At 51.3% G+C, this 13,540-nt stretch overlaps 1 protein-coding gene across 1 annotated transcript in view; it reads left to right on the top strand.

Moving 5' to 3' along the window:
* Window positions 1–321: 321 nt before the first annotated feature.
* LOC144491164 (alpha-enolase-like) overlaps window positions 322–13,540 on the top strand; it is a gene marked incomplete at its 3' end in the record, with an annotated part of 13,302 nt that continues 83 nt past the window's right edge. Inside the window, exons 1-2 of the mRNA XM_078208841.1 lie at window positions 322–425; window positions 4,916–5,011. Of these exons, the coding sequence (XP_078064967.1) occupies window positions 341–425; window positions 4,916–5,011 (181 nt within the window). The remainder of the gene's footprint in view (window positions 426–4,915; window positions 5,012–13,540) is intronic.

The raw sequence follows: 13,540 nt of genomic DNA, 5'->3' as shown, positions 1-13,540 counted from the left end.
CTCCCACAGTGCGGCGCTCCCTCAGCACTGACCCTCCCACAGTGCGGCGCTCCCTCAGCACTGACCCTCCCACAGTGCGGCGCTCCCTCAGCACTGACCCTCCCACAGTGCGGCGCTCCCTCAGCACTGACCCTCCCACAGTGCGGCGCTCCCTCAGCACTGACCCTCCCACAGTGCGGCGCTCCCTCAGCACTGACCCTCCCACAGTGCGGCGCTCCCTCAGCACTGACCCTCCCACAGTGCGGCGCTCGGGACGAGGTTTGGAGTTTGGCTTGTTCGGTTTTTGCTCCCACCTTCGTTGATGACGCACTGTGCTTCCTCCCACAGTTGAGCAGCCGCCATGTCGATCACCAAGATTCACGCCCGCGAGATCCTTGATTCCCGGGGGAACCCCACTGTTGAGGTTGATCTGTGGACTGACAAAGGTAAGCTCGTGGTGTCGGGAGGGTCTATTGGGGGCGTCTCATGAGTGAGGGGCGGTGGGAGGGGTGGGGGAGGTAGCATTGGTCAGGTGTGGCTTTTGCTGGTTCGTCGCACGGAACCATGAGGAGTGGGATTTGATTAAATTTGATTTATTATTGTCACATGTACCGGGATACAGTGAAAAGTATTGTTTCTTGCGTGTTATACAGACAAAGCATACCGTTCATAGAGAAGGAAAGGAGAGGGTGCAGAATGTAGTGTTACAGTCACAGCTAGGGTGTAGAGAAAGATCAACTTAATGCGAGGTAGGTCCATTCAAAAGTCTGACAGCAGCAGGGAAGAAGCTGTTCTTGAGTCGGTCGGTACGTGACCTCCGACTTTTGTATCTTTTTCCCCGACGGAAGAAGGTGGAAGAGAGAATGTCCGGGGTGTGTGGGGGGGTGCTTGATGATGCTGGCTGCTTTTCCCCGAGGCAGCGGGAAGTGTAGACAGAGTCAATGGATGGGAGGCTGGTGATGGATTGGGCTACATTCACGACCCTTTGTAGGTCCTTGCGGTCTTGGGCAGAGCAGGAGCCCAGACCAAGCTGTGATACAACCAGAAAGGATGCTTTCTATGGGGCATCTGTAAAAGTTGGTGAGAGTCGTAGCTGACATGACAAATTTCCTTAGCCTCCTGAGAAAGTAGAGGGGTTGGTGGGACTTGCTTAACTATAGTGTCGGCATGGGGGGGACCAGGACAGGTTGTTGGTGATCTGGACACCTAAAAACTTGAAGCTCTCGACCCTTTCCACTTCATCCCCGTTGATGTAGACAGGGGGATGTTCTCCTCGACACTTCCTGAAGTCGATGACGATCTCCTTTGTTGTGTTGACGTTGAGGGAGAGATTATTGTCACCGCACCCAGTTCACCAGATTCTCCGTCTCTTTCCTGTACTCCGTGGTGGCGAGAGAGAAGGTTGCATCCTCCCTTCCCTCTGAGCCCACCTTCCTAAGGACTTGGGTAACCTTGTGGAGGAGCGGGTGGCCACTCAGGGTCATCGATCAGTCTTGAGGGTCGTCAGTTGGTCGGGGAGCGGAGGGGGAAGGGATAAAGGTCGAGGGATACAGAGGAGTAGTTTTGGACCTGTACTTGCTGGAGTTTAGAAGGATGATTGGTAGGTAGGTTGACATGGTAGGTTGTTGCATAAGGTTAAATCTCACGGGATCCAGGGTGAGGTATCTAACTGGATACAAAATTGGCTTCTTGACAGAAGCCAGAGGGTGGATGTAGAGGGTTGTTTTTCAAACTGGAGGCCTGTGACCAGCGGTGTGCCTCAGGGATCAGTGCTGGGCCCACTGTTATTTGTCATTTATATTAATGATTTGGATGAGAATATCGGAGGCATGGTTAGTAAGTTTGCAGATGACACTAAGATTGGTGGCATAGTGGACAGTGAAGAAAGTTATCTCGGATTGCAACGGGATCTTGATCAATTGGGCCAGTGGGCTGACGAATGGCAGATGGAGTTTAATTTAGACAAATGTGAGGTGATGCATTTTGGTAGATTGATCCAGGGCAGGACTTACTCAGTTAATGGTAGGGTGTTGGGGAGAGTTACAGAACAAAGAGATCTCGGGTACGGGTTCATGGCTCCTTGAAAGTGGAGTCACAGGTGGACAGAGTGGTGAAGAAAGCATTCGACATGCTTGGTTTCATCGGTCAGAACATTGAATACAGGAGTTGGGACGTCTTGCTGAAGTTGTACAAGACATTGGTAAGGCCACACTTGGAATACTGTGTGCAGTTCTGGTCACCCTGTTATAGAAAGGATATTATTAAACTAGAAAGAGTGCGGAAGAGATTTACTAGGATGCTACCGGGACTTGGTGGATTGAGTTATAAGGAGAGGCTGGATAGACTGGGACTTTTTTCTCTGGAGCGTAGGAGGCTGAGGGGTGATCTTATAGAGGTCTATAAAATAATGAGGGGCACAGATCAGCTAGAGAGTCAATATCTTTTCCCAAAGGTAGGGGAGTCTAAAACTAGAGGGCAAAGGTTTAAGGTGAGAGGGGAGAGATACAAAAGTGTCCAGAGGGGCAATTTTTTCAGACAGAGGGTGGTGAGTGTCTGGAACGAGCTGCCAGAGGTAGTAGTAGAGGCGGGTACAATTTTGTCTTTTAAAAAGCGTTTAGTTACATGGGTACGATGGGTATAGAGGGATATGGGCCAAATGCGGGCAATTGGGATTAGCTTCGGGGTTTTTAAAAAATAGGGCGGCATGGACAGGTTGGGCCGAAGGGCCTGTTTCCATGCTGTAAACCTCTCTGACTCCATGAGAGGGGACCTGATCGAGGGAGATAAAAGGGATTGAGGGAGTAAATATCGACCAAGTGTCTTCCCCCTCCTTGTGGGGCAATCTGGAACAAGAGGTCACAGGTCGAGGTTGAGAGGGGGTAGAGTTAAAACTGAGCTGAGGAGGAACTACCTCTCGCAGAGGGGGGGTGAATGTGTGGAACTCGCTGCCCCCTCACAGCTCGGTGGAGTCTGAACCATTGAATGGTGTCTAGAAGGAGACAGATATATTTCTGATAGAATAAAATGGAATTTGGGGAAGAGGTGGGGCGGAGGATTGGAGACCAGGGAGAGATCAGTCATCTCTCTGCTGACACAAAGGTTGGCGGGGTTGTGGATAGTGTAGAGGGATGTCAGCAGTTGCAACGAGACATAAATAAGATGCAAGACTGGGCGGAGAAGTGGCAGATGGACTTCAACCCAGATAAGTGTGTGGTGGTTCATTTTGGCAGGTCGAATAGGATGGAAGAATATCATATTCAGGGTAAGACGCTTGGCAGTGTGGAAGATCAGAAGGATCTTGGGGTCCGGGTTCATAGGGCGCTCAAAGCAGCGTCGCAGGTCGAGGCTGTAATTAAGAGGCGTATGGAATACTGGCCTTCATCAATAGAGAACAAAGAACAGTACAGCACAGGAAACAGGCCCTTCGGCCCTCCAAGCCTGTGCCGCTCCTTGGTCCAACGAGACCAATCGTTTGTATCCCTCCATTCCCAGGCTGCTCATGTGACTATCCAGGTAAGTCTTAAACGATGTCAGCGTGCCTGCCTCCACCACCCTACTTGGCAGCGCATTCCAGGCCCCCACCACCCTCTGTGTAAAAAACATCCCTCTGATATCTGAGTTATACCTCGCCCCCTCTCACCTTGAGCCCGTGACCCCTCGTGATCGTCACCTCCGACCTGGGAAAAAGCTTCCCACTGTTCGCCCTATCTATACCCTTCATAATCTTGTATACCTCTATTAGATCTCCCCTCATTCTCCGTCTTTCCAGGGAGAACAACCCCAGTCTACCCAATCTCTCCTCATAGCTAAGACCCTCCATACCAGGCAACATCCTGGTAAACCTTCTCTGCACTCTCTCTAACGCCTCCACGTCCTTCTGGTAGTGCGGCGACCAGAACTGGACGCAGTACTCCAAATGTGGCCTAACCAGCGTTCTATACAGCTGCATCATCAGACTCCAGCTTTTATACTCTATACCCCGTCCTATAAAGGCAAGCATACCATATGCCTTCTTCACCACCTTCTCCACCTGTGTTGCCGCCTTCAAGGATTTGTGGACTTGCACACCTCGGTCCCTCTGTGTTTCTATACTCCTGATGACTCTGCCATTTATTGTATAACTCCCCCCGACATTAGTCCTTCCAAAATGCATCACTTCGCATTTATCCGGATTAAACTCCATCTGCCACCTCTCCGCCCAATTTTCCAGCCTATCTATATCCTGCTGTATTGCCCGACAATGCCCTTCGCTAGAGGATTTGAGTTTAGAAATCGGGAGATAATGCTGCAGCTTTATAGGACCCTGGTCAGACCCCACCTGGAGTACTGTGCCCAGTTCTGGTCGCCTCATTACAGAAAGGATGTGGAAGCCATAGAACGGGTGCAGAGGAGATTTACAAGGATGTTGCCGGGGTTAAGCCTTATGAGGATAGGTTGAGCGAGCTAGGTCTTTTCTCCTTGGAGAGGCGAAGGATGAGAGGTGACCTGATTGAGGTGTATAAGATGTTGAGGGGTATTGATAGAGTGGATTCTCAGAGGCTTTTACCCAGGGCTGAAATGGTTGTCACAAGAGGCCACAGATTTAGGGTGCTGGGGAGTAGGTACAGAGGAGATGTTAGGGGTACGGTTTTCACTCAGAGGGTGGTGGGTGCGTGGAATGGGCTGCCGGTAGTGGAAGCGGATTCGATTGAGTCTTTCAAGAGACTTTTGGATAGGCTCATGGAGGTTCGTAAGATGGAGGGTTATAGATGAGCCTAATAGATAGGGACATGTTCGGCACAACTTGTGGGCCAAAGGGCCTGTTTGTGCTGTAGCTTTTCTATGTTCTATGATTGAATGGTACAGCAGGCTCGACGGGCTGAATGGCCTACTTCTGTTCCTGTGTTGTACCTCAAGTGAGTGTTAAAGGATCTCTCTTTCTGTCTCTCTCTCTCAGGTCTGTTCCGAGCGGCCGTTCCCAGTGGCGCTTCCACTGGAATCTATGAGGCCCTGGAACTTCGTGACAACGACAAGAACCGTTTCCTGGGAAAAGGTGAGAGGGGGTCGCGGGCGGGGGGGTGGTGCGGGGAGGGGGGGTTTCCTGGTCTTCCGATTGTGCGTCAAGCCCAGGACGTGAGGTGGGAGTGGCTGAACCTTGACGTCAAAGCCACACTTCAGCGAGCGCTGTGTCCTGGAGCCCTAGCGCAACTGGGGTCGCTGGGAATCGGTGGGGGGGAAGGCAGGGTGGGGTGGGGGGAACTCCCCGCTGTTTGGAGTTATTCCTGACGGAAGATGGTTGTGTTGGTTGGAAGGGGCGGCACGGTGGGTTAGCACTGCTGCTTCACAGCTCCAGGGTCCCGGGTTCGATTCCTGGCCTCGGGTCACTGTCTGTGTGGAGTTTGCACATTCTCCTCGTGTCTGCGTGGGTTTCCTCCGGGTGCTCCGGTTTCCTCCCACAGTCCAAAGATGTGCGGGTTAGGTTGATTGGACAGGTTATAAATTGCCCCTTAGAGTCCTGGGATGCGTAGGTTAGAGGGATTCGTGGGTAAATATGTGGGGGGAAGGGCCTGGGTGGGATTGTGGTCGGTGCAGACTCGATGGGCCGAATGGCCTCCTTCTGCACTGGAGGGATTCTATGATTCTACGATTCTAAGTCAGTTATCTCAGCCCTGGGACATCAGAGGGACCTGGGTGTGCAAGTCCACAAATCCTTGAAGGTGGCAACACAGGTGGAGAAGGTGGTGAAGAAGGCATATGGTATGCTTGCCTTTATAGGACGGGGTATAGAGTATAAAAGCTGGAGTCTGATGATGCAGCTGTATAGAACGCTGGTTAGGCCACATTTGGAGTACTGCGTCCAGTTCTGGTCGCCGCACTACCAGAAGGACGTGGAGGCGTTAGAGAGAGTGCAGAGGAGGTTTACCAGGATGTTGCCTGGTATGGAATGTCTTAGCTATGAGGAGAGATTGGGTAGACTGGGGTTGTTCTCCCTGGAAAGACGGAGAATGAGGGGAGATCTAATAGAGGTGTACAAGATTATGAAGGGTATAGATAGGGTGAACAGTGGGAAGCTTTTTCCCAGGTCGGAGGTGACGATCACGAGGGGTCACGGGCTCAAGCTGAGAGGGGCGAAGTATAACTCGGACATCAGAGGGACGTTTTTTACACAGAGGGTGGTGGGGGCCTGGAATGCGCTGCCAAGTAGGGTGGTGGAGGCAGGCACGCTGACATCGTTTAAGACTTACCTGGATAGTCACATGAGCAGCCTGGGAATGGAGGGATACAAACGATTGGTCTAGCTGGACCAAGGAGCGGCACAGGCTTGGAGGGCCGAAGGGCCTGTTTCCTGTGCTGTATTGTTGTTTGTTCTTTGAGTTCCTCTGATTTGATTTGATTTATTATTGTCACATAGAACATAGAAAGCCACAGCACAAACAGGCCCTTCGGCCCACAAGTTGCGCTGATCATATCCCTACCTCTAGGCCTATCTGTAGCCCTCAATCCCATTAAATCCCATGCACTCATCCAGAAGTCTCTTAAAAGACCCCAACGAGTTTGCCTCCACCACCACCGACGTCAGCCGATTCCACTCACCCACCACCCTCTGAGTGAAAAACTTACCCCTGACATCTCCTCTGTACCTACCCCCCAGCACCTTAAACCTGTGTCCTCTCGTAGCAACCATTTCAGCCCTTGGAAATAGCCTCTGAGAGTCTACCCTATCCAGACCTCTCAACATCTTGTAAACCTCTATCAGGTCACCTCTCATCCTTCGTCTCTCCAGGGAGAAGAGACCAAGCTCCCTCAACCTATCCTCATAAGGCATGCCCCCCAATCCAGGCAACATCCTTGTAAATCTCCTCTGCACCCTTTCAATGGCTTCAACATCTTTCCTGTAATGAGGTGACCAGAACTGCGCGCAGTACTCCAAGTGGGGTCTAACCAGGGTCCTATAAAGCTGCAGCATTATCTCCCGACTCCTAAACTCAATCCCTCGATTAATGAAGGCCAGTACGCCGTACGCCTTCTTGACCGCATCCTCCACCTGCGAGGCCGATTTAAGAGTCCTATGGACCCGGACCCCAAGGTCCTTCTGATCCTCTACACTGCTAAGAATGGTACCCTTCATATTATACTGCTGCTTCATCCCATTGGATCTGCCAAAATGGATCACCACACACTTATCCGGGTTGAAGTCCATCTGCCACTTCTCCGCCCAGTCTTGCATTCTATCTATGTCTCGCTGCAACTTCTGACATCCCTCCAAACTATCCACAACACCACCTACCTTGGTGTCGTCAGCAAACTTACCAACCCATCCCTCCACTTCCTCATCCAGGTCATTTATGAAAATGACAAACAGCAAGGGTCCCAGAACAGATCCCTGGGGCACTCCACTGGTCACTGACCTCCATGCAGAGAAAGACCCCTCCACAGCCACTCTCTGCCTTCTGCAGGCAAGCCAGTTCTGGATCCACAAGGCAACAGCCCCTTGGATCCCATGCCCTCTCACTTTCTCAAGAAGTCTTGCACAGGGGACCTTATCGAACGCCTTGCTGAAGTCCATATAGACCACATCCACCGCTCTCCCTTCGTCAGTGTTTGGTCACATTTTGAAAGAACTCAACCAGGCTCGTAAGGCACGACCTGCCCTTGACAAAGCCGTGCTGACTACTTTTGATCATACTAAACTTCTCTAGATGATCATAAATCCTGTCTCTCAGGATCCTCTCCATCAACTTACCAACCACTGAGGTTAGACTCACCGGTCGGTAATTTCCCGGGCTGTCCCTGTTCCCTTTCTTGAATATAGGGACCACATCTGCAATCCTCCGGAACCTCTCCCGTCTCCATCGACGATGCAAAGATCATCGCCAAAGGCTCCGCAATCTCCTCCCTCGCCTCCCACAGTAACCTGGGGTACATCCCATCCGGTCCCGGCGACTTACCAACCTTGATGCCATTCAATAGTTCCAACACATCCTCTTTCTTTATGTCCACATGCTCGATCCTTTCTGTCCACCGCAAATCAGCAGTACAACCACCCAGATCCCTTTCCACCGTGAATACCGAGGTAAAGTATTCATTAAGCAGCTCCGCCATTTCTAACGGTTCCGCACAAACTTTTCCCCCTCTAGGATACAGTGAAAAGTATTGTTTCTTGCGCGCTATACAGACAATGCATACCATTCATAGAGAAGGAAAGGAGAGAGTGCAGAATGTAGTGTTACAGTCACAGCTAGGGTGTAGAGAAAGATCAACTTAATGCGAGGTAGGTCCATTCAAAAGTCTGACAGCAGCAGGGAAGAAGCTGTTCTTGAGTCGGTCGGTACGTGACCTCAGACTTTTGTATCTTTTTCCCGTCGGAAGAAGGTGGAAGAGAGAATGTCCGGGGTGTGTGGGGGGGTCCTTGATTATGCCGGCTGCTTTTCCCCGAGGCAGCGGGAAGTGTAGACAGAGTCAATGGATGGGAGGCTGGTTTGCGTGATGGATTGGGCTACATTCACAACCTTTTGTAGTTCCTTGCGGTCTTGGGCAGAGCAGGAGCCCAGACCAAGCTGTGATACAACCGGAAAGAATGCTTTCTATGGGGCATCTGTAAAAGTTGGTGAGAGTCATAGCGGACATGCCAAATTTCCTTAGTCTCCTGAGAAAGTAGAGGTGTTGGTGGGACTTTCTTAACTATAGTGTCGGCGTGGGGGGGACCAGGACAGGTTGTTGGTGATCTGGACACCTCAAAACCTGAAGCTCTCGACCCTTTCTGCTTCATCCCCGTTGATGTAGACAGGGGGATGTTCTCCTTTACGCTTCCTGAAGTCGATGACTATCTCCTTTGTTTTAGAATCATAGAATCCCTACAGCACAGAAAGAGGCCATTCGGCCCATCGAGTCTGCACCGACCACAATCCCACCCAGGCCCTACCCCTATATCCTACCCACTAATCCCTCTAACCTACGCATCTCAGGACACTAAGGGGCAAATTTTAGCACGGCCAATCAACCTAACCCGCACATCTTTGGACTGTGGGAGGAAACCGGAGCACCCGGAGGAAACCCACGCAGACACGAGGAGAATGTGCAAACTCCGCACAGACAGTGACCCGAGGCCGGGAATCGAACCCGGGTCCCTGGAGCTGTGAAGCAGCAGTGCTAACCCACTGTGCCACCCCAATGTTTTGTTGACATTGAGGGAGAGATTATGTCCCAGAAGCTGCTACCTTTCTAAGAAACCAGACCAAATTTCCCCAACGAGGAATCCCTGGCCTCGTAATCTGTTCGAAGTGTTTGCGATGGTGTGAACCATTATTCAATAACTTTTAGACGCTTGTTGACAGAAGTTATTCCAGCTATTTTTTTACATTGAATTCAAATTCCACCGTCTGCCGTGGCGGGATTCGAACCTGGGTCCCCCAGATCATTAGCTGAGTTTCTGGGTTAATAGTCGAGCGATAATACCAGTCGGCCATCGCCTCCCCGAATAATTAACAAGTTATTTATTGAACCGACCGGGGACTTTAACGAACAAAGAAAATTACAGCACAGGATCAGGCCCTTCGGCCCTCCAAGCCTGCACCGACCGTGCTGCCCCCGACTGAACTAAAACCCCCGACCCTTCCGGGGACCACATCCCTCTCTTTAAAATTTATTTATTCATTCGTGGGACATGGGTGTCGCTGGCTGGGCCCAGCATCTCTTGCCCATCCCTCGTTGCCCCTTGAGAAGATGGCGGTGAGCCGCCATCTTGAATCGCTGCAGTCCACGTGCTGGGGGTTGACCCACAATGCCGTTCGGGAGGGAGTTCCAGGATTGTTATTGGACATCAGTCAGTCCCCGTGTGTGGTGTAGGTACACCCACGGTGCTGTTAGGGAGGGAGTTCCAGGATTGTTATTGGACATCAGTCAGTCCCCGTGTGTGTGGTGTAGGTACACCCACGGCGCTGTTAGGGAGGGAGTTCCAGGATTGTTATTGGACATCAGTCAGTCCCCGTGTGTGTGGTGTAGGTACACCCACGGCGCTGTTAGGGAGGGAGTTCCAGGATTGTTATTGGACATCAATCAGTCCCCCGTGTGTGGTGTAGGTACACCCACGGCGCTGTTAGGGAGGGAGTTCCGGGATTGTTATTGGATATCAGTCAGTCCCCGTGTGTGGTGTAGGTACACCCACGGCGCTGTTAGGGAGGGAGTTCCAGGATTGTTATTGGACATCAGTCAGTCCCCGTGTGTGGTGTAGGTACACCCACGGCGCTGTTAGGGAGGGAGTTCCAGGATTGTTATTGGACATCAGTCAGTCCCCGTGTGTGGTGTAGGTACACCCACGGCGCTGTTAGGGAGGGAGTTCCGGGATTGTTATTGGACATCAGTCAGTCCCCGTGTGTGGTGTAGGTACACCCACGGCGCTGTTAGGGAGGGAGTTCCGGGATTCCGACCCCAGCCACAGTGAAGGAACGGCCGATATGTTTCCAAGTCGGGGATGGTGTGAGGGGCTCGGAGGGGGAAACTTGCAGGCGGTGGGTGTTCCCCATGTGTCTGCTGCCCTTGTCCTTCTAGATGGTAGAGGTGGTGGGTTTGGAAGGTGCTGTTGAAGGAGCCTTGGCGAGTCGCTGCGGTGCGTCTTTTGGACGGTTCACACGGCTGCCGCTGTGCGTGGGTGGTGGAGGGAGTGAATGTTTGTGGTTAGCGTGTCGATCGAGCGGGGGGGAGGGGGCTGCTTTGTCCTGGAGGGTGTCGAGCTTTCCCGAGTGTTGCCGGGAGCCGTATCCATCCAGGCGAGTGGAGAGAATCCCATCACACTCCGGACTTGTGTCCTTGTCGATGGTGGGACAGGCTTTGGGGAGGTGGGAGTCAGGAGGGGAGTTACTCTCTGCAGGATTCCCAGCCTCTGTCCTGCTCTTAGAGTAAGAAGTCTCACAACAAGTCATAGAGTCATAGAGGTTTACAGCAGGGAAACAGGCCCTTCGGCCCAACTTATCCATGCTGCCCTTTTTTTTAAAACCCCTAAGCTAATCCCAATTGCCCGCATTTGGCCCATATCCCTCTATACCCATCGTACCCATGTAACTGTCTAAATGCTTTTTAAAAGACAAAATTGTACCCACCTCTACCACTACCTCTGGCAGCTTGTTCCAGACACTCACCACCCTCTGTGTGAAAAAATTGCCCCTCTGGACACTTTTGTATCTCTCCCCTTAAACCTATGCCCTCTAGTTTTAGACTCCCCTACCTTTGGGAAAAGATATTGACTATCTAGCTGATCTGGGCCCCTCATTATTTTATAGACCTCGATAAGATCACCCCTCAGCCTCCTACGCTCCAGAGAAAAAAGTCCCAGTCTATCCAGCCTCTCCTTATAACTCAATCCATCAAGTCCCGGTAGCATCCTAGTAAATCTCTTCTGCACTCTTTCTAGTTTAATATTTTTTGTGTTCATCCGTGGGACACCGGCGTCGCTGGCTGACCATTCCCTGCCCATCCCCAGTTGCCCCTTGGAGGGCAGTGAGAGTGAACCACATTGCTGTGGCTCTGGAGTCACATGTAGGCCAGACCGGGTAAGGACGGCAGATTTCCTTCCCTGAAGGGAACCAGATGGGTTTTTCCAACAACGGGTCATCAGTAGATTCTTCATCCCAGAGATTTTTTAATTGAATTCAAATCCCACCACCTGCCGTGGGCGGGATTCGAACCCGGGTCCCCCCAGAACATTCGCTGAGTTTCCGGATGAATAGTCTAGCAATAATAACACAGGGCCATCGCCTTCCCCTCTCAGCGATTAACCACTCAGCACTTGACAATTTTAAAACATAGTTTTGCAAACACCAGTATCGCAACACACGTGTTAATAAATTGGGCCTTGCGACTTGTCGAATCTGGTTGGATAATAAAGGAATAATTTTATTGTTTGTTGGGGAATTCTGCTCACTGAGTGCTCAACTGGAGAGAGAGCACATCATTGGACGGAACGCACCCTGGAAAAATCGGTCAAATTGATGCAGCGACCCGGGAGAGTTGTGGGAATATCAGAGAAGAATCGTAGAATCCCTACAGTGCAGAAGGAGGCCATTCAGCCCATCGAGACTGCGCCGACCACAATCCCACCCAGGTCCTATCCCCATCATTTACGGTAGCCAGTCCCCTTGGCACTAAGGGGACAATTTATCATGGCCAATCCCCCTAACCTGCACATCTTTGGACACTAAGGGACAATTTAGCATGGCCAATCCACTCAACCTGCACATCTTTGGACACTAAGGGGCAATTTAGCATGGCCAATCCACCCTAACCTGCACATCTTTGGACACTAAGGGACAATTTATCATGGCCAATCCCCCTAACCTGCACATCTTTGGACACTAAGGGACAATTTAGCATGGCCAATCCACTCAACCTACCCATCTTTGGACACTAAGGGACAATTTAGCATGGCCAATCCACCCAACCTACACATCTTTGGACACTAAGGGGCAATTTAGCATGGCCAATCCCCCAACCCACACATCTTTGGACACTAAGGGACAATTTAGCATGGCCAATCCCTCGAACCTACACATCTTTGGACACTAAGGGGACAATTTAGCATGGCCAATCCACCCAACCTGCACATCTTTGGACACCAAGGGACAATTTAGCATGGCCGATCCCCCTAACCTGCACATCTTTGGACACTAAGGGAGAATTTATCATGGCCAATCCACCCAACCTGCACATCTTTGGACACCAAGGGACAATTTAGCATGGCCAATCCACCTAACCTACACATCTTTGGACACTAAGGGGCAATTTAGCATGGCCAATCCACCCAACCTGCAGATCTTTGGACACTAAGGGGCAATTTATCATGGCCTATCCACCCAACCTGCAGATCTTTGGACACTAAGGGACAATTTAGCGTGGCCAATCCACTCAACCTACCCATCTTTGGACACTAAGGGACAATTTAGCATGGCCAATCCACCCAACCCGCACATCTTTGGACACTAAGGGACAATTTAGCATGGCCAATCCACTCAACCTGCACATCTTTGGACACTAAGGGACAATTTAGCATGGCCAATCCACCAAACCTGCACATCTTTGGACACTAAGGGGCAATTTAGCATGGCCAATCCACCAAACCTGCACATCTTTGGACACTAAGGGGCAATTTAGCATGGCCAATCCACCCAACCTGCACATCTTTGGACACTAAGGGACAATTTAGCATGGCCAATCCACCAAACCTGCACATCTTTGGACACTAAGGGGCAATTTAGCATGGCCAATCCACCCAACCTGCACATCTTTGGACACTAAGGGACAATTTAGCACGGCCAATCCACCCAACCTGCACATCTTTGGACACTAAGGGGCAATTTAGCATGGCCAATCCACCCAACCTACACATCTTTAAACTGTGGGAGGAAACCGGAGCACCCGGAGGAAACCCATGCAGACACGGGGAGAATGTGCAGCCTCCACACAGACAGTGACCCGAGCCGGGAATCGAACCCGGGTCCCTGGCGCTGTGAGGCAGCAGTGTTAACCCACCGTGCCACCCAAGATTAGAGAGAGAGAGAGAGACACTGCACCCCCCCGAGCTCCCTCGTAA

This window comes from Mustelus asterias, unplaced genomic scaffold (genome assembly GCF_964213995.1).
Source record: "Mustelus asterias unplaced genomic scaffold, sMusAst1.hap1.1 HAP1_SCAFFOLD_4606, whole genome shotgun sequence".
Taxonomy (NCBI): Eukaryota; Metazoa; Chordata; class Chondrichthyes; order Carcharhiniformes; family Triakidae; genus Mustelus; species Mustelus asterias.
This window is presented reverse-complemented; position numbering and strand designations above follow the sequence as displayed.